General features: G+C 43.0%; 1 protein-coding gene across 1 annotated transcript in view; it reads right to left on the bottom strand.

Annotated features, from left to right (window-relative positions):
- Positions 1 to 1,101: 1,101 nt before the first annotated feature.
- The window catches only part of musk (muscle, skeletal, receptor tyrosine kinase), a 64,805-nt gene continuing 44,639 nt past the window's right edge, over positions 1,102 to 21,267 (bottom strand). The window contains exons 15-18 of the mRNA XM_090236600.1: positions 16,809 to 17,003; positions 6,334 to 6,482; positions 5,446 to 5,642; positions 1,102 to 3,098 (exon numbers count right to left, since the gene is read on the bottom strand). Of these exons, the coding sequence (XP_090092726.1) occupies positions 2,499 to 3,098; positions 5,446 to 5,642; positions 6,334 to 6,482; positions 16,809 to 17,003 (1,141 nt within the window). The 3' untranslated portion in view covers positions 1,102 to 2,498. The remainder of the gene's footprint in view (positions 3,099 to 5,445; positions 5,643 to 6,333; positions 6,483 to 16,808; positions 17,004 to 21,267) is intronic.

Below are 21,267 nucleotides of genomic sequence, written 5' to 3'. Positions count from 1 at the left end.
TCTTTATGGACCAAAGGTTTATTGAACGGAGGGTGATTGTGGTGAAACAGTGCCATCTATCATACAAGACCTGTAACAAACATGTTGACCGATACAACAATTATGATTTACTAGGGAATCAAATTACACCTCATTCCCTATTCAGTGCACTATGTAGGGAATCAAATTACACCTCATTCCCTATTCAGTGCACTATGTAGGGAATCAAATTACACCTCATTCCCTATTCAGTGCACTATGTAGGGAATCAAATTACACCTCATTCCCTATTCAGTGCACTATGTAGGGAATCAAATTACACCTCATTCCCTATTCAGTGCACTATGTAGGGAATCAAATTACACCTCATCCCTATTCAGTGCACTATGTAGGGAATCAAATTACACCTCATTCCCTATTCAGTGCACTATGTAGGGAATCAAATTACACCTCATCCCTATTCAGTGCACTATGTAGGGAATCAAATTACACCTCATTCCCTATTCAGTGCACTATGTAGGGAATCAAATTACACCTCATTCCCTATTCAGTGCACTATGTAGGGAATCAAATTACACCTCATTCCCTATTCAGTGCACTATGTAGGGAATCAAATTACACCTCATCCCTATTCAGTGCACTATGTAGGGAATCAAATTATACCCCATTCCCTATTCAGTGCACTGTGTAGGGAATCAAATTACACCTCATTCCCTATTCAGTGCACTATGTAGGGAATTAAATTATACCCCATTCCCTATTCAGTGCACTATGTAGGGAATCAAATTACACCTCATTCCCTATTCAGTGCACTATGTAGGGAATCAAATTACACCTCATTCCCTATTCAGTGCACTATGTAGGGAATCAAATTATATCCCATTCCCTATTCAGTGCACTACGTAGGGAATAACGTGCCATTTGGGACACAGTCTCAGAAATAAGGGTTCTTTATACTGCTAGTAAAGGGTTGATGTGTCTACACTACATGGGCTTATGGATCATTGTTTATGTGAGATGAGCAAAAACGGTTCTATTGAAACAATCGTTATCGAACCACACATTTTAAAAAGGTCACAAGGGGTTTAAAAAATTTTCGTTAATTGATCATATAAATCAATGTTGTGCTGATGATCACACACGTTTAATGTAACTTAAAATAATAATTGACACTCTTCACAAACCAATATCCAACTCAACACCACAACCAACACAACACCCAACAAATCTCCAGAAATTCACATAAGAATTCAAACAGCTTATTAGAAGACATTTGTTGCAATGCATTTCAAACGGACCGTTGTTAACCTAGAATGACCACTACCCAGTCAACACAGAAAGCTGTGCTCAAGTCTATAAGAATCATTCTATCTAAATGTGTCGATAAAGTATACAAGATTAAAAAAGGATCAATAGTACAACATAATGAGAATGCCCAAAAGTGGAATAGCTATTTGTCTAAAAATAAGCTAAACCTACAATATATATATATATATATATATATAAATATCGCTGCTGGAATATGCTGAGCCTATTTGATGGCATATTGTCAGTATGTTTAAATGATGTACTGAATGAATTGACTGTACTAGTTATGTACTGAATGAATTGACTGTACTAGTTATGTACTGAATAAATTGACTCTACTAGTTAAGTACTGAATGAATTGACTGTACTAGTGAAGTACTGAATGAATTGACTGTACTAGTGAAGTACTGAATGAATTGACTGTACTCGTGAAGTACTGAATGAATTGACTGTACTAGTGAAGTACTGAATGAATTGACTGTACTATCTGTACATTAGCTCTCTAACGTCTGTAATCTGCCTCTAATGATACCCTTCTAGTCAGCTTTGAGCTCACAGATGTGGCAGCTGAATGGATGCATATTCCCATGGCTTACTTCACAGTAGAAACATTCACGTTTATATAGAGTATGGGCAATGAGTTACATGTGGATTAACACGGTCTCTGTTCAGCTGCAGCTCTGTTTCTTGGACTTTATCAGGTGATTGTTTCTAAAATATTGTTTCCAGGCATGGGAGAGGTGAAGCAGTGAATCCGTTTGAAACAGAAGTGAACCAGTTTGAAGCAGTGAATCAGTTTGAAACAGAAGTGAACCCGTTTGAAGCAGTGAATCAGTTTGAAACAGAAGTGAACCAGTGAAGCAGATGTCAGTTTGAGGGAAAGCAGTGGAGGATTAACAGCTCGTAATCACGACTTCCTCTCCGATATCAGCCTCTCCTAAATATCCAGTTGTCTTGGCACTATACTTAGTTCATGTCATTTCATCAGTCTGCTGCCCCTGTCCTGACCAACAACATTCATTTCTACTATCGCTGGTCTTCTTCACCATGAATCAGTGGATATGAACAATGATGCTCCCTGTCCTGACCAACATTATTTGAGTCTGAGACGAGACAGGATCCAGAGATTTTAGCTCTGGGGAGGGACAGGATCTATTAAAATCACTAATGACTGTACATTTGAGTAAATGCCTGGCAGCTTGCCGTATCAATCAATTGGCTATGGCCCCGGGCACAGGGCACAGGGCAGGGTGGGGGGAAAAGGGAGATAGGTTAGGCAAGGCAGGCAAGGTTGGCAGGGTGGATAGAGTGGGCCTTAACTCTGGCGTCGGCATGGCCGGTCTCAGCGTCTGCTCGTGAATCCGTTCCAGGATACGATGGATACTACTGAAGCTGGGTCTGTCTGTGGGGTGTCCGCTCCAACACAGTCTCATCAGATTGAACAGTTCTACAGGACAGTTCTCAGGGCAGGCCAAGATGTGGCCGTCTCTAACGTAGTAGATGACCTCTTCATGGGCCATGCCGTAGTAAGGCTGCATGCCGTGGGAGAAGATCTCCCAGAGAAGGACCCCGTAGGCCCACACGTCCGACTCCGTGGTGTAACGGTTGTAGAAGATGGACTCCGGGGGCATCCAGCGGATGGGGATAGCATCGTTCTCATTGGCCTTGTAGTAGTCAGCAGAGTAGATGTTTCTGGATAAACCGAAGTCGGCGATCTTAACCACCATCTCTTCTCCTACGAGGCAGTTCCGGGTGGCCAGGTCGCGGTGGACGAACTTCCGTTCCGATAGGTATGCCATGCCCGCCGCAACCTGGCGAAGAGAATGGGAAACCAATAGTTAGCTTGGTAGCATTAGCCGTCATGAAAATATACAACTGTTCATGCCCAGCTAGTGTTGGCTTGATGGCTTGATGTCTCTTGTTTTCATGTGGGAAATCCTAAAAGTTTCCTGTTTTAGTAATAACTGTTTTTGTTGGTAATCTAGTATAAGCATCACAGCTAAGTTTCACATGTTTTTATACGGAAAATGCTAACAGTTCCCTACAATTAGCCTAATACTCTCTGTTAGCATGGCAGCTAAGTGTGTCATGTTTTCTATGGGAAATGCTAACAGTTCCCTACAATTAGCCTAATACTCTCTGTTAGCATGGCAGCTAAGTGTGTCATGTTTTCTATGGGAAATGCTAACAGTTCCCTACAATTAGCCTAATACTCTCTGTTAGCATGGCAGCTAAGTGTGTCATGTTTTCTATGGGAAATGCTAACAGTTCCCTACAATTAGCCTAATACTCTCTGTTAGCATGGCAGCTAAGTGTGTCATGTTTTCTATGGGAAATGCTAACAGTTCCCTACAATTAGCCTAATACTCTCTGTTAGCATGGCAGCTAAGTGTGTCATGTTTTCTATGGGAAATGCTAACAGTTCCCTACAATTAGCCTAATACTCTCTGTTAGCATGGCAGCTAAGTGTGTCATGTTTTCTATGGGAAATGCTAACAGTTCCCTACAATTAGCCTAATACTCTCTGTTAGCATGGCAGCTAAGTGTGTCATGTTTTCTATGGGAAATGCTAACAATATTAACATTTCTACTGTCTGTATTGTAATGTTGAATTAAATAAAAAATGTAATACTTTCAGTACCAGTCAAAAGTTTGGACACACCTACTCATTAAAGGGTTTTTCTTTTCTTTTTCTATTTTCTACATTGTAGAATAACAGTGAAGACATCAGCACTATGAAATAACACATGTGGTAACCCGAAAAAGTGATTAACAAATCAAAATATATTTTATATTTGAGATTTTTCAAAGTAGCCACCCTTTGCCTTGATGACAGCTTTGCACACTCTTGGCATTCTCTCAACCAACTTCATGAGGTAGTCACCTGGAATGCATTTCAATTAACAGGTGTGCCTTGTGAAAAGTTCATTTGTGGAATATCTTTCCTTCTTAATGCGTTTTGTGACAAGGTAGAGGTGGTATACAGAAGATAGCCCAATTTGGTAAAAGACCAAGTCCATATTATGGCAAGAACAGCTCAAATAAGCAAAGAGAAACGACAATCCATCATTATCACATGAAGTTTGAAGTGCAGTCGCAAAAACCATCAAGCGCTATGATGAAACTGGCTGTCATGAGGACTGTCACAGGAAAGGAAGACCCAGAGTTACCTCTGCTGTAGAGGATAGGTTCATTAGAGTTACCTGGCTGTCATGAGGACCGCCACAGGAAAGGAAGACCCAGAGTTACCTCTGCAGCAGAGGATAAGTTCATTAGAGTTACCTGGCTGTCATGAGGACTGTCACAGGAAAGGAAGACCCAGAGTTACCTCTGCTGCAGAAGATAAGTTCATTAGAGTTAACTACACCTCAGATTGCAGCCCAAATTCGAGTTCAAGTAACAGACACATCTCAACATCAACGGTTCAGAAGAGACTGTGTGAATCAGAACTTCATGGTTGAATTGCTGCAAAGAAACCACTACTAAAGGACACCAATAAGAAGAAGAGACTTGATTAGGCCAAGAAACACGAACAATGGACATTAGACTGGTGGAAATCTATCCTTTGGTCTGATGACTCTAAATTTGAGATTTTTGGTTCCAACCACCGTGTCTTTGTGAGACGCAGAGTAGGTGAACAGATGATCTCAGCATGTGTGGTTCCAACTATGAAGCATGGAGGAGGAGGTGTGATTGCACTTTGCTAGTGACACTGTCAGTTTTTTATTTAGAATTCAAGGCAGACTTAACCATCAGATGACCTGGCCTCCACAATCACCCGACCTCAAAACAATTGAGCTGGTTTAGGATGAGTTAAACTGCAGAGTGAAGTAAAAGCAGCCATCAAGTGCTCAGCATATGTGGGAACTCCTTCAAGACTGTTGGAATAGCATTCCAGGTTAAGCTGGTTGAGAGAATGCCAAGAGTTTGCAAAGCTGTCATCAAGGCAAAGGATGGCTACTTAGAATCCAAAATCTAAAATATATTTTGATTTGTTTAAAACTTTTTTGATTACTACATGATTTCATATGTTATTTCATAGTTGTGATGTCTTCACTATTACAATGTAGAAAATTTTAAAAATAGTGAAAAACCCTTGAATGAGTAGGTGTGTCCAAACTTTTGACTGGTATGGTGTTTATTAACGTTTTGTTGCACCTGCTTGGATATGAACAGCTGTTCTTCGCAGCACAGTGGCCCCAACTCCAGTTCGGAGGAGAAGCTGCGTCCTGATAGGCTGGCCTGGCTCAGGCTGTGTTGCTGGGTGGGACTTCGGCGGCGCAGGTACTCGTTCAGGTCTCCGTAAGACATGTACTCAAACATCAGACACATGGGCTTCCCCACCGCACACACACCTGGAGGAGAGGACACGAACACACATACGCCAGTGTATGTAGCATAGCATACAAACCAAATACTTTGTGACCTCTGTCCTTTCTGATGTAAACATAGTGTGTTACCATAATAACTACAGTGTCACTGCAACTATGGAATTAATCTGGTGACACTGGTTTCTGGGGACCGGCATGACATGCATGACTTGTCCCTATCCTACAGCGCACACAAAGTGTCACCCCCAACCTAACTCACCTAATATCCTAACCATGTTGGGGTGGTCAAACTAACTAACTCACCTAGTATCCTGACTATGTTGGGGTGGTCAAACTAACTAACTCACCTAGTAGCCTGACTATGTTGGGGTGGTCAAACTAACTCACCTAGTATTCTGACAATGTTGGGGTGGTCAAACTAACTCACCTAGTATCCTGACAATGTTGGGATAGTTAAACTAACTAACTCACCTAGTACCCTGACCATTTTTGGGTGATCAAACTAACTCACCTAGCAGCCTGACAATGTTGGGGTGGTCAAACTAACTCACCTAGTATCCTGACAATGTTGGGATGGTTAAACTAACTAACTCACCTAGTACCCTGACCATGTTTGGGTGATCAAACTAACTCACCTAGCAGCCTGACAATGTTGGGGTGGTCAAACTAACTCACCTAGTATCCTGACAATGTTGGGATGGTCAAACTAACTCACCTAGCAGCCTGACGATGTTGGGGTGGTCAAACTCAGCCATGAGAGCGGCTTCTCTCTGAAAGTCGTTCTGCATGTCAGCAGATGCTTCTTCCTTCAGCATCTTAACTGCTACCATGGTGAAGGGCTTAATGGGCTGGAGACCTGGGGCTCTGAAGAACAACACAATAATAACAGATATACAAAGTAATCACCTCATATAGACCCTGAACCTAATCCATCACTGCTATGTGGTGAAGGACTCCTGAACCTAATCCATCACTGCTACGTGGTGAAGGACTCCTGAACCTAATCCATCACGGCTACGTGGTGAAGGACTCCTAAACCTAATCCATCACTGCTATGTGGTGAAGGACTCCTGAACCTAATCCATCACTGCTATGTGGTGAAGGACTCGTGATGGGTCTGGCATACTGAACCACCTACATGCTGACCTATCATCCATCCTATCATCCAACACAAAGATTCTTTGATGTCCTTCCAGACTCCCTCCGTCTACCCAAGGACGCCAGAGGACAAAAATCAGTTAACCACCTAACTGAGGAACTCAATTTAACCTTGCGCAATACCCTAGATGCAGTTGCACCCCTAAAAACTAAAAGCATTTCTCATAAGAAACTAGCTCCCTGGTATACAGAAAATACCCGAGCTCTGAAGCAAGCTTCCAGAAAATTGGAACGGAAATGGCGCCACACCAAACTGGAAGTCTTCCGACTAGCTTGGAAAGACAGTACCGTGCAGAATCGAAGAGCACTTACTGTTGCTCGATCATCCTATTTTTCCAACTTAATTGAGGAAAATAAGAAAAATCCGAAATTCCTTTTTGATACTGTCGCAAATCTAACTAAAAAGCAGCATTCCCCAAGAGAGGATGGCTTTCACTTCAGCAGTAATAAATTCATGAACTTCTTTGAGGAAAAGATCATGATTATTAGAATGCAAATTACGGACTCCTCTTTAAATCTGCGTATTCCTTTAAAGCTCAGTTGTCCTGAGTCTGCACAACTCTGCCAGGTCCTAGGCTCAAGAGAGACACTCAAGTGTTTTAGTACTATATCTCTTGACACAATGATGAAAATAATCATGGCCTCTAAACCTTCAAGCTGCATACTGGACCCTATTCCAACTAAACTACTGAAAGAGCTGCTTCCTGTGCTTGGCCCTCCTATGTTGAACATAATAAACGGCTCTCTATCCACCGGATGTGTACCAAACTCACTAAAAGTGGCAGTAATAAAGCCTCTCTTGAAAAAGCCAAACCTTGACCCAGAAAATATAAAAAACTATCGGCCTATATCGAATCTTCCATTCCTCTCAAAATTTTTAGAAAAGGCTGTTGCGCAGCAACTCACTGCCTTCCTGAAGACAAACAATATATACGAAATGCTTCAGTCTGGTTTTAGACCCCATCATAGCACTGAGACTGCACTTGTGAAGGTGGTAAATGACCTTTTAACGGCATCAGACTGAGGCTCTGCATCAGTCCTCGTGCTCCTAGACCTTAGTGCTGCTTTTGATACCATCGAACACCACATTCTTTTGGAGAGGTTGGAAACCCAAATTGATCTACACGGACAAGTTCTGGCCTGGTTTAGATCTTATCTTTCGGGAAAGATATCAGTTTGTCTCTGAATGGTTTGTCCTCTGACAAATCAACTGTAAATTTTGGTGTTCCTCAAGGTTCCGTTTTAGGACCACTATTGTTTTCACTATATATTTTACCTCTTGGGGATGTCATTCAAAAACATAATGTTAACTTTCACTGCTATGTGGATGACACACAGCTGTACATTTCAATGAAACATGGTGAAGCCCCAAAATTGTCCTCGCTATAAGCATGTGTTTCAGACATAAGGAAGTAGATGACTGCAAACTTTCTACTTTTAAACTCGGACAAAATAGAGATGCTTGTTCTAGGTCCCAAGAAACAAAGATATCTTCTGTTGAATCTGAAAATGTATCTTAATGGTTGTACAGTCGTCTCAAATAAAACTGTGAAGGACCTCGGCGTTACTCTGGACTCTGATCTCTCTTTTGAAGAACATATCATGACTGTTTCAAGGACAGCTTTTTTCCATCTACCTAACATTGCAAAAATCTGAAACTTTCTGTCCAAAAATGATGCAGAAAAATGAATCCATGCTTTTGTCACTTCTAGGTTAGACTACTGCAATGCTCTACTTTCCGGCTACCCGGATAAAGCACTAAATAAACTTCAGTTAGTGCTATATATGGCTGCTAGAATCCTGACTAGAATCAAAAAATGTAATCTTATTACTCCAGTGCTAGCCTCCCTACACTGGCTTCCTGTCAAGGCAAGGGCCTCTAACCCTATTACAGGGGCTGAGTCACTGGCTTACTAGGGCTCTTTCATACCGTCCCTAGGAGTGGTGCGTCACTTGAGTGGGTTGAGTCACTGATGTGATCTTCCTGTCTGGGTTGGCGCCCCCCCCTGGGGTATGTCGTGGCAGAGGTCTTTGTGGGCTATACTCAGCCTTGTCTCAGGATGGTAAGTTGGTGGTTGAAGATATCCCTCTAGTGGTGTGGGGGCTGTGCTTTGGCAACGTGGTTGGGGTTATATCCTTCCTGTTTTGGCCCTGTCCGGGGGTGTCATCGAATGGGGCGACAGTGTCTCCTGACCCCTCCTGTCTCAGCCTCCAGTATTTATGCTGCAGTAGTTTGTGTCGGGGGGCTAGGGTTAGTTTGTTATATCTGGAGTACTTCTCCTGTCCTATCCGGTGTCCTGTGTGAATTTAAGTATGCTCTCTCTAATTATCTCTTTCTCTCTCTCTCCCTCGGAGGACCTGAGCCCTAGGACCATGCCTCAGGACTACCTGACATGATGACTCCTTGCTGTCCCCAGTCCACCTGGCCGTGCTGCTGCTCCAGTTTCAACTGTTCTGCCTGTGATTATTATTATTTGACCATGCTGGTCATTTATGAACATTTGAACATCTTGGCCTTGTTCTATTATAATCTCCACCCGGCACAGCCAGAAGAGGACTGGCCACCCCACATAGCCTGGTTTCTTCCTAGGTTTTGGCTTTTCTAGGGAGTTTTTCCTAGCCACCGTGCTTCTACACCTGCATTGCTTGCTGTTTTAGGCTGGGTTTCTGTACAGCACTTTGAGATATCAGCTGATGTACGAAGGCTATATAAATACATTTGATTTGATTTGATTTTGATCCGTTTAACTGTGGGTCCAGGTTGCCATGATGGATCCTCTAGGGGTCTGGCGTGCTGACCTGGGATCCAGTAGCATGGTTTAACTTGGGAGTCAGACGAATCAGCCTGCCATGATGGATCCTCTGGGGGTTTGAGGTGCTGACCTGGGATCCAGTAGCATGGTTTAACATGGGAGTCAGACGAATCAGCCGGCCATGATGGATCCATTATGGGAATGACTTTATAGTATGTGTGCATGTGTCCAGTTGACCCGTAATGGCAGCCATTCAGGGAGCTAGACCAAAGAAATCAATTTCATTTCAGCACCACTTCCTCTGTTGTCTCCTGAGTGTTCCTGGATACAGTCAACAGAGCTCTCTCTGGCTGTATTCCAAATGGCACCCATAGGACTCTGGTCAAAAGTAGTGTCCTATAGAAATAGGTTGTCATTTGGGACACAGGATATTTTTGAAGGGGTTATGAATATCTGCTTTACCAGTCTGTCTCTGCTGACAGTCTCTGCTGACAGTCTCTGCTGACAGTCTCTGCTGACAGTCTCTGCTGACAGTCTCTGCTGACTGTCTCTGCTGACTGTCTCTGCTGACAGTCTCTGCTGACAGTCTCTGCTGACAGTCTCTGCTGACAGTCTCTGCTGACAGTCTCTGCTGACCCACTGAGGAGGCTAAAGGGAGGGAAGCGTCACATCAGACCCATGATCTGATGCAGCTGATATCCAGTCCCAGTCCCTGTCTGCTCTATTTTGGGATGGGTTAGGAGGGGAGAGGAGAGAAGGGGGGGGGGGGGGTATGGGGATTGTAAAGTGGTTTTGGAAGGAGGTGTCATCATGAGGGTGTGAGGGGGTTTATATATGTATTTATAATTCTGTCCCACGCTACACTATGCTAGTTGTTGGCTAGCTGTTGTTCCCAGGAGTCTCCATGTACAGGAGGAATGCTTTATGCTGCCCAGGGGATTACCTGAGATAAGTAGCTACCCTCTTGGGATAAAATGGAGCTATCTAGAATCAAAAGGGGTTATTCGGCTGTCCCCGTAGGAGAACCCTTTGAAAACCCCTTTTTGTTCCATGTATAACAATTTTGGGTTCCATGTAGAACCCTTTCCACAGAGTGTTCTCCATGGATCTCAAAATAGGTATTCTATCTGGAACCAAAAACGGTTATTCTATGGGGACAGTCAAAGAACCCTTTTGGAACCATTTTTTCTAAGACTGTAAATCCTCACAGCTAAAGGTGCTCTGGAACCTCTAAAGAACTAATTCTACTGATCTAGAGCCTCTAAAGAACACTATTAGAAAAAAGGGTTCCGAAATGGTTCTTCAGTTGTCCTCATTGGAGAACCCTTTTTGGTTCCATGTAGAACCATTTGGGACCATGTAGAACCCTCTGTGGAAAGGAAAGGGTTCTACAAACTGGTTTGAATCTTACTGATGCTTTGCCACAATAACAAAATGTGTTTGCATGATTAATGCCTAAACAAATTCATTTCCCTGTGTCCAATCTCTGCTTGGGGTTTGAAATAGTTAAACCAAACTAAAGAAGTGTTGTTAAAAGTGTTATTGAAACATACAGTGCCTTGCGAAAGTATTTGGCCCCCTTGAACTTTGCGACCTTTTGCCACATTTCAGGCTTCAAACATAAAGATATAAAACTGTATTTTTTTGTGAAGAATCAACAACAAGTGGGACACAATCATGAAGTGGAACGACATTTATTGGATATTTCAAACTTTTTCAACAAATCAAAAACTGAAAAATTGGGCGTGCAAAATTATTCAGCTCCCTTAAGTTAATACTTTGTAGCACCACCTTTTGCTGCGAATTACAGCTGTAAGTCGCTTGGGGTATGTCTCTATCAGTTTTGCACATCGAGAGACTGAATTTTTTTCCCATTCCTCCTTGCAAAACAGCTCGAGCTCAGTGAGGTTGGATGGAGAGCATTTGTGAACAGCAGTTTTCAGTTCTTTCCACAGATTCTCGATTGGATTCAGGTCTGGTATTTGACTTGGCCATTCTAACACCTGGATATGTTTATTTTTGAACCATTCCATTGTAGATGTTGCTTTATGTTTTGGATCATTGTCTTGTTGGAAGACAAATCTCTGTCCCAGTCTCAGGTCTTTTGCAGACTCCATCAGGTTTTCTTCCAGAATGGTCCTGTATTTGGCTCCATCCATCTTCCCATCAATTTTAACCATCTTCCCTGTCCCTGCTGAAGAAAAGCAGGCCCAAACCATGATGCTGCCACCACCATGTTTGACAGTGGGGATGGTGTGTTCAGCTGTGTTGCTTTTACGCCAAACATAACGTTTTGCATTGTTGCCAAAAAGTTCAATTTTGGTTTCATCTGACCAGAGCACCTTCTTCCACATGTTTGGTGTGTCTCCCAGGTGGCTTGTGGCAAACTTTAAACGACACTTTTTATGGATATCTTTAAGAAATGGCTTTCTTCTTGCCACTCTTCCATAAAGGCCAGATTTGTGCAATATACGACTGATTGTTGTCCTATGGACAGAGTCTCCCACCTCAGCTGTAGATCTCTGTAGTTCATCCAGAGTGATCATGGGCCTCTTGGCTGCATCTCTGATCAGTCTTCACCTTGTATGAGCTGAAAGTTTAGAGGGACGGCCAGGTCTTGGTAGATTTGCAGTGGTCTGATACTCCTTCCATTTCAATATTATCGCTTGCACAGTGCTCCTTGGGATGTTTAAAGCTTGGGAAATATTTTTGTATCCAAATCCGGCTTTAAACTTCTTCACAACAGTATCTCGGACCTGCCTGGTGTGTTCCTTGTTCTTCATGATGCTCTCTGCGCTTTTAACGGACCTTTGAGACTATCACAGTGCAGGTGCATTTATACGGAGACTTGATTACACACAGGTGGATTGTATTTATCATCCTTAGTCATTTAGGTCAACATTGGATCATTCAGAGATCCTCACTGAACTTCTGGAGAGAGTTTGCTGCACTGAAAGTAAAGGGGCTGAATAATTTTGCACGCCCAATTTTTCAGTTTTTGATTTGTTAAAAAAGTTTGAAATATACAATAAATGTCGTTCCACTTCATGATTGTGTCCCACTTGTTGTTGAGTCTTCACAAAAAAATACAGTTTAATATCTTTATGTTTGAAGCCTGAAATGTGGCAAAAGGTCGCAAAGTTCAAGTGGGCCGAATACTTTCGCAAGGCACTGTACCTTTAATTAACTTATCATTTCCAGGGAACCATAGTAAAACGTTCTCAGAACCGCCCTGCAATCTAACGATTAAAGTTCCCAGAACAAGCTAAATGTTCACCTCCATTCTCAGAACGTTTTAAAACATGTTTACGTTTTACTAGTCATGGAAGCTATGGCTTCATTCCCTGAACCAATGGGAAACCAAAAACTACGATTACCAAATGAGCTAGCTGGGTATACTGCTTTGGAACCTCCAAAGGCCACATTCTGCTGCCCTGAAACCAGAGTTAGCCTGCATTGTAAACTGTCATGGTGAAAACATGTTGGTACAACAGCAGCTAAGATGGGGAGAAGTATGTCCATAAGGCACTGCTCCACCTCCTACAGGCCCTAGTTTTTACCTTCTTAACAGGACTGTCAACAAGGCAGGTTCTACAGGTCCTAGTTTTTACCTTCTTAACAATACTGTCAAGAAGGCAGGTCCTACAGGCCCTAGTTTTTACCTTCTTAACAGGACTGTCAACAAGGCACGTCCTACAGGCCCTAGTTTCTACCTTCTTAACAACACTGTGAACAAGGTATTTCACCTTTACTTAACCAGGTAGGCCAGTTAAGAACAAGTTCTTATTAACAAATATGCGACCTGGCCAAGATAGAGCAATGCAGTGAGACACAAACAACAACACAGAGTTACACATGGAATAAACAAACGTACAGTCAATACCACAATAGAAAAAATCTATATACAGTGTGTGCAAATGGAGTAAGGAGGTAAGGCAATAAATAGGCCATAGTAGTGAAGTAATTACAATTTAGCATTAACACTGGAGTGATAGATGTGCAGATGATGATGTGCAAGTAGAGATACTGGTGAGCAAAAGAGCAGCAAAGAAAATAAAAACAATATGGGGATGAGGTAGGTAGTGGGATGGACTATTTACAGATGGGCTGTGTACAGCTGCAGCGATCGGTAAGATGCTCAGATAGCTGATGCTTAAAGTTATTGAGGGAGATATAAGTCTCCAACTTCAGCGATTTTTACAATTCGTTCCAGTCATTGGCAGCAGAGAACTGGAAGGAAAGGAGGCCAAATGAGGTGTTGGCTTTGGGGATGACAAGTGTGAGATATGCCTGCTGGAGCGCGTGCTATGGGAGTGTTGTTATGGTGACCAGTGAGCTGAGATAAGGCGGAGCTTTACCTACCAAAGACTTATAGATGACCTGGAGCTAGTGCGTTTGGCGACAAATATGTAGCGAGGGCCAGCTGATGAGAGCATACAGGTTGTAGTTGTGGGTGGTATATGGGGCTTTGTTGACAAAATGGATGGCACTGTGATAAACTGCATCCAATTTGCTGAGTAGAGTGTTGGAGGCTATTTTGTAAATGACATCGCCGAAGTCAAGGATCGGTAGGATAGTGAGTTTACGTGGGTATGTTTGGCAGCGTGAGTGAAGGTGGCTCTGTTGCGAAATAGGAAGCCAATCCTAGATTTAATTTTGGATTGGAGATGTTTAATATGAGTCTGGAATGAGAGTTTACAGTCTAGCCAGACACCTAGGTATTTGTAGTTGTCCACATATTCTAAGTCAGAACCGTCCAAAGTAAAGATGCTAGTTGGGCAGGCGGGTGTGCGTAGCGATTGGTTGAAAAGCATGCATTTAGTTTTACTAGCATTTAAGAGCAATTGGAGGCCACGGAAGGAGTGTTGTATGGCATCGAAGCTCGTTCGAAGGTTTGTTAACTCAGTGTCCAAAGAAGGGCCAGAGGTATACAGAATGGTGTCGTCTGCGTAGAGGTGGATCAAGAAATCACCAGCAGCAAGAGCGACATCGTTGATATATACAGAGAAAAGAGTCGGCCCGAGAATTGAACCCTGTGGTACCCCCATAGAGACTGCCAGAGGTCCGGAAAACAGGCCATCCGATTTGACACACTGAACTTTATCTGAGAAGTAGTTGGTGAACCAGGCAAGGCAGTCATTTGAGAAACCAAGGCTGTTGAGTCTGCCGATAAGAATGTGGTGATTGACAGAGTCGAAAGCCTTGGCCAGGTCGATGAAGGCCACATTCTGCTGCCCTGAAACCCACCACATCCTCTTCCTCCACCACCACCCCCACCACCACATCCTCTTCTTCCTCCTCCACCACATCCTCTTCCTCCTCCACCACATCCTCTTCCTCCACCAACACCACATCATCCTCCTCCACCACCACCACATCCTCTTCACCACCACCCCCACATCATCCTCTACCACCACATCCTCTTCTTCCTCCTCCACCACATCCTCTTCCTCCTACACCACATCCTCTTCTTCCTCCTCCTCCACCACATCCTCTTCTTCCTTCTCCACCACATCATCTTCCTCCTCCTCCACCACATTCTCTTCCTCCACCACCACCACATCATCCTCCTCCACCACCACCACATCCTCTTCCTCCTCCACCACATCCTCTTCCTCCTCCACCACATCCTCTTCCTCCTCCACCACATCCTCTTCCTCCTCCACCACATCCTCTTCCTCCACCACCACCACATCCTCTTCCACCACCACATCATCCTCTACCACCACATCATCCACCACCACATCATCCTCCTCCTCCACCACCACATCCTTTTCTTCCTCTTCCTCCTCCACCACCACCACATCCTCTTCCTCCACCACCACCACATCATCCTCCTCCACCACCACCACATCCTCTTCCTCCACCACCACCACATCCTCTTCCTCCTCCACCACATCCTCTTCCTCCACCACCACCACATCCTCTTCCACCACCACATCATCCTCTACCACCACATCATCCACCACCACATTATTTTCCTCCTCCACCACCACATCCTTTTCTTCCTCTTCCTCCTCCACCACCACATCCTCTTCCTCCACCACCACCACATCCTCTTCCTCCACCACCACCACATCCTCTTCCTCCACCACATCATCCTCTACCACCACATCATCCACCACCACATTATTTTCCTCCTCCACCACCACATCCTTTTCTTCCTCTTCCTCCTCCACCACCACCACATCCTCTTCCTCCACCACCACCACCACATCATCCTCCTCCACCACCACCACATCCTCTTCCTCCACCACCACCACATCCTCTTCCTCCTCCACCACATCCTCTTCCACCACCACATCATCCTCTACCACCACCACATTATTTTCCTCCTCCACCACCACATCCTTTTCTTCCTCTTCCTCCTCCACCACCACCACATCCTCTTCCTCCACCACCACCACATCATCCTCCTCCACCACCACCACATCATCCTCCTCCACCACCACCACATCCTCTTCCTCCACCACCACCACATCATCCTCCTCCACCACCACATCAGACTGGTTAATTATAGACTCTGATATAAGGGGCGGCAGGGTAGCCTAATGGTTAGAGCGTTGGACTAGTAACCGCAAGGTTGCAAGTTCAAACCCCCGAGCTGACAAGGTACAAATCTGTCGTTCTGCCCCTGAACAGGCAGTTAACCTAGGCAGTTCCTAGGCCGTCATTGAAAATAAGAATTTGTTCTTAACTGACTAGGCAGTTCCTAGGCCGTCATTGAAAATAAGAATTTGTTCTTAACTGACTTGCCTAGTTAAATAAAGGTAAAATAAAATAACAACCTGTATAAATGTAAAAATGCAGACTCATGATATAACAACCTGTATAAACGTAAAAATGCAGACTCATGATATAACAACCTGTATAAACGTAACAATGCAGACTCATGATATAACAACCTGTATAAATGTAACAGCGCAGACTCATGATATAACAACCTGTAGAAACGTAACAATGCAGACTCATGATAGAACAACCTGGGAGAAACCATGGTTCTTGTTTAGCCTTTAGATCTAGGTGTTGTTGGAGGATCTTGGTACATGTAATGTAATCTACCCAGCTAGCACATTTGGTATTGTTGTGAATTGTTAGATATTTCTGCACTGATGGAGCTAGAAACACAAGCATTTCGCTACACCCTCAATAACATCTGCTAAACATGTGACCAATTACAATTTGATTTGAGGTAGTCAACAGAGTTAACTGGGAGTCAACAGAGAGTCAGAGAATTGCTTGGTACGTGTAATACAATATAATCTAATGAGAGTCTCACCTGGCCTGGAAGACCCGTCCGAAGGCCCCCTCTCCGATGTCCCTGACATACTCAATGTTGTTCCTGGGATACTCTAGAGCCAGCAGCTTGGAGTTAAGCAGTAGGGGCAGGCGCTGGTACATGGGGTTGGGGTGGAGGCGATCCAGCAGCAGACTCTCAGAGGGTAAGGCAGTCAGGGTGGGGGTCTCCATGGCTCTGAGAGAGATGGAGAGAGAGAGATAGGTTATTATAGTGACTGCTTCCCAAATGACACTTTGTTCTCTTTTTAGTGCAATAATTTAGACCAGGGCTACCCACAGGGATACCCACAGGGCTCTGGTCAACAATAATGCACCATATAGGGAACAGGGTACCGTTTGGGATGCACCCAGTGTCAACTCTGATCAATGGTCTCCTATGTTTGACAACACCATATACAGTCAGGTCCAGAATTATTGGCACCCTTGATAAAGATGGGGGGGGGGGGGGGGCTGTCTAAATTAAACATACAAAATACTGAGCGATATTGCATGCTCAAATCATGGGGAAATTATGATTTTGTTTATCAAGTAATAAAATAAAATATAAAAAAGATGGGAGGTCAAAATTATTGTTACCCCTGTTTTCAATACACCCTCTCCTGCTCTTGTGGACTGCCCTCTTCAATTCAAACCACATGTTTTCAATGGGGTCCAGAGACTAAGATGGCAAATTTACTAAGCACCAGGACATTTTAGCCCCAAAACCTGGTTGCCTCTGCCAGGAGGCTGAAACTTGGCAGCAAGTGGATTCTGTATGGAGCAATGGTCTAAGATCCCTCCCACTGTGTTCTCTAATCAGATTATGTATGGGGGAATGGTCTCAGACCCCTCCCACTGTGTTCTCTAATCAGATTCTGTAGGGAGGAATGGTCTAAGACCCCTCCCAATGTGTTCTCTAATCTCATAAAACATTTTAGAAAAAGCCCCCTTCTGCTCGGACAGCAGAGTCCCTGCCCATTGAAATTCGGACAGCAGAGTCCCTGCCCCCTGAAATTCAGACAGCAGAGTCCCTGAACCTCGGACAGCAGAGTCCCTGCCCCCTGAACCTCAGACAGCAGAGTCCCTGCCCCCTGAAGCTAGGACAGCAGAGTCCCTGCCCCCTGAAGCTAGGACAGCAGAGTCCCTGCCCCCTGAAGCTAGGATTGCAGAGTCCCTGCCCCCTGAAGCTCGGACAGCAGAGTCCCTGCCCCCGGAAGCTCGGACAGCAGAGTCCCTGCCCCCTGAAGCTCGGACAGCAGAGTCCCTGCCCCCTGAAGCTCGGACAGCAGAGTCCCTGCCCCCTGAAGCTAGGACAGCAGAGTCCCTGCCCGTCTTCCATAAACATCGGAAACTGTACCTCTTCAAACAGTATATTAAATAATCCTCCTCCTCACCTCGACTCCCCCCTTTCTAGCTCGGACTCTACTGATAGCTATGTTATTGAGGAAAAATGTACTAACTATGCCTGCAATATGTGGTTGTTACACCTAGCTATCTGAAGATGAATGCAATAACTTTTTTTAAATGTTTATTAATTTGATTGAACCCTTATTTTACCAGGTAAGTTGACTGAGAACACATTCTCATTTACAGCAACGACCTGGAGAATAGTTACAGGGGCGAGGTAGGGGGATGAATGAGCCAATTGTTAGCTTGGGGAGGATTCTGGAGGATTGGAAACGGTGGTGCTAATCATTTTGTCCCCTGTCTTTTAGAATTTCCTTATTTTATAATTTATTAAACTAAATATCAAAGTGGAATTATGTTTATAGAAATGTTTACAGATTAATCAAAACATATAAGCCGAAATGCCTTGAATCAATAAGTATTCAACCCCGTTGTTACGGCAAGTCTAATTAAGTTCAGAAGTAAAAATGTTCTTAACAAGTCATATAATAAATAAAAATAAACAAAACAAAAGTATGCTTGAATAACGCTGAGGGTCAACGCTGTAACATCCAATGCCTGTTTGTCTGAGGTTGATGCCGTGCAGGTGCTTGTATGCATATACACACACTCGCATTCAAACGCACACATGTGCACACACGCAGACACACACACATACATACACACATTTATATAGTGCCACACATGCACTCAAACGTATACAGTTGTCCTGGATGTCTGTTTTGATTGTTGTTGTCTTTGTGGTAGTTATTGTCCTGGTTGTCTTTGTGATAGTTATTGTCCTGGATGTATGTTGTGATAGTTATTGTCCTGGATGTCTGTTGTGATAGTTATTGTCCTGGTTGTCTTTGTGATAGTTGTTGTCCTGGTTGTCTTTGTGATAGTTATTGTCCTGGATGTATGTTGTGATAGTTATTGTCCTGGATGTCTGTTGTGATAGTTATTGTCCTGGATGTATGTTGTGATAGTTATTGTCCTGGATGTATGTTGTGATAGTTATTGTCCTGGATGTCTGTTGTGATAGTTATTGTCCTGGTTGTCTTTGTGATAGTTATTGTCCTGGATGTCTTTGTGATAGTTATTGTCCTGGATGTATGTTGTGATAGTTATTGTCCTGGATGTATGTTGTGATAGTTATTGTCCTGGATGTCTGTTGTGATAGTTATTGTCCTGGATGTTTGTTGTGATAGTTGTTGTCCTGGATGTCTGTTGTGATAGTTATTGTCCTGGATGTCTGTTGTGATAGTTATTGTCCTGGATGTTTGTTGTGATAGTTGTTGTCCTGGATGTCTGTTGTGATAGTTATTGTCCTGGTTGTCTTTGTGATAGTTATTGTCCTGGTTGTCTTTGTGATAGTTGTTGTCCTGGTTGTCTTTGTGATAGTTATTGTCCTGGATGTCTGTTGTGATAGTTATTGTCCTGGTTGTCTTTGTCATAGTTATTGTCCTGGTTGTCTTTGTGATAGTTATTGTCCTGGATGTTTGTTGTGATAGTTGTTGTCCTGGATGTCTGTTGTGATAGTTATTGTCCTGGATGTTTGTTGTGATAGTTATTGTCCTGGATGTTTGTTGTGATAGTTGTTGTCCTGGATGTCTGTTGTGATAGTTATTGTCCTGGTTGTCTTTGTGATAGTTATTGTCCTGGTTGTCTTTGTGATAGTTATTGTCCTGGATGTCTGCTGTGGTTGTTGTTGTCCTGGATGTGCATTTCAAACACAGATCAAACCACAAAGACCTGGGAGGTTTTCCAATGCCAAAGAAGGGAACATATTGGGAGATGGGTAAAAAATAAAAACATAGACATTGAATATCCCTTTGAGCATGGTGAATATATTAATTACACTTTGGATGGTGAATCAATACACCCAGTCACTACAAAGATAGTCCGTCACGGAGAGGAAGGAAACCGCTTAGGAATTTCACCATAAAGCCAATAGTGACTTCAAAAGTTTAGTAGCTTTGATAGAAAAATGAAAATGGATCAACAACATTGTAGTTACTCCACAATACTGACAGAGTGAAAAGAAGGAAGCCTGTGCAGAATACAAATATTCCAAAACATGCATCCTGTTTGCAGTAAAGTAATACTGCAAAAAATGTGGCAAAGCAATTCACTTTTGTTTGGGGCAAATCCAATTCAACACATTACTGAGTATCTTCAAGCATGGTGGTGGCTGCATCATGTTATGGGTATTATTGTAATCTGGGAGTTTTTTTAGGATAAAAAAAAAACAGAATGGAGCTAAGCACAGGCAAAATCCCAGAGGAAAACCTGGTTCAGTCTGCTTTCCACCAGACACTGGTAGATGAGTTCACCTTTCAGCAGGATAATAACCTAAAACACATTGCCACATAAACAGTGGAGTTGCTTACCAAGAAGACAGTGAATGTTCCTGACTTAAATCTACTTGAAAATATATGGCAAGACTTGAAAATGGTTGTCTAGTAATGATTAACAACCAATTTGACAGAGCTTGAATATTTTTTTAAAGAATAAAGGCCAAATGTTGCGCAATCCAGGTGTGGAAAGCTCTTAGAGACTTACCCAGAAGGACTCAAAGCTGTAATCAATGTCAAAGGTGCTTCTACAAAGTATTGACTCAGGGGTGTGAATACTTATGGGAATACTTTTTTAGTCTTTAATTTTCAATAAATTAAAAAAATGTCCAAAAACATGTTTTCACTTTGTCCTTATGAGGTATTTTGTGCAGATGGGTGAGAAAATAAATCGGAGTAATCAATTAAATTAAATCAAGTCAGAATTCGGGCTGTAACAACAAAATGTGGAATAAGTCAAGGGGAATGAATACTTTCTAAAGGCACTGTATAACTAACCATGTTACTAACTATATAACTAACCACGTTATTAACTATATAACTAACCACGTTACTAACTATATTACTAACCACGTTACTAACTATATAACTAACCACGTTACTAACTATATAACTAACCACGTTACTAACTATGTAACTAACCACGTTACTAACTATGTAACTAACCACGTTACTAACTATAACTAACCATGTTACTAAACATGTTGCTAACTGTAT

Source organism: Oncorhynchus mykiss, chromosome 5 (assembly GCF_057628025.1).
Source record: "Oncorhynchus mykiss isolate SJ-2025 chromosome 5, ASM5762802v1, whole genome shotgun sequence".
Lineage (NCBI taxonomy): Eukaryota > Metazoa > Chordata > Actinopteri > Salmoniformes > Salmonidae > Oncorhynchus > Oncorhynchus mykiss.
Note: the sequence above shows the minus strand (reverse complement) of the source record. Positions and strands in the feature narration are given on the sequence as shown.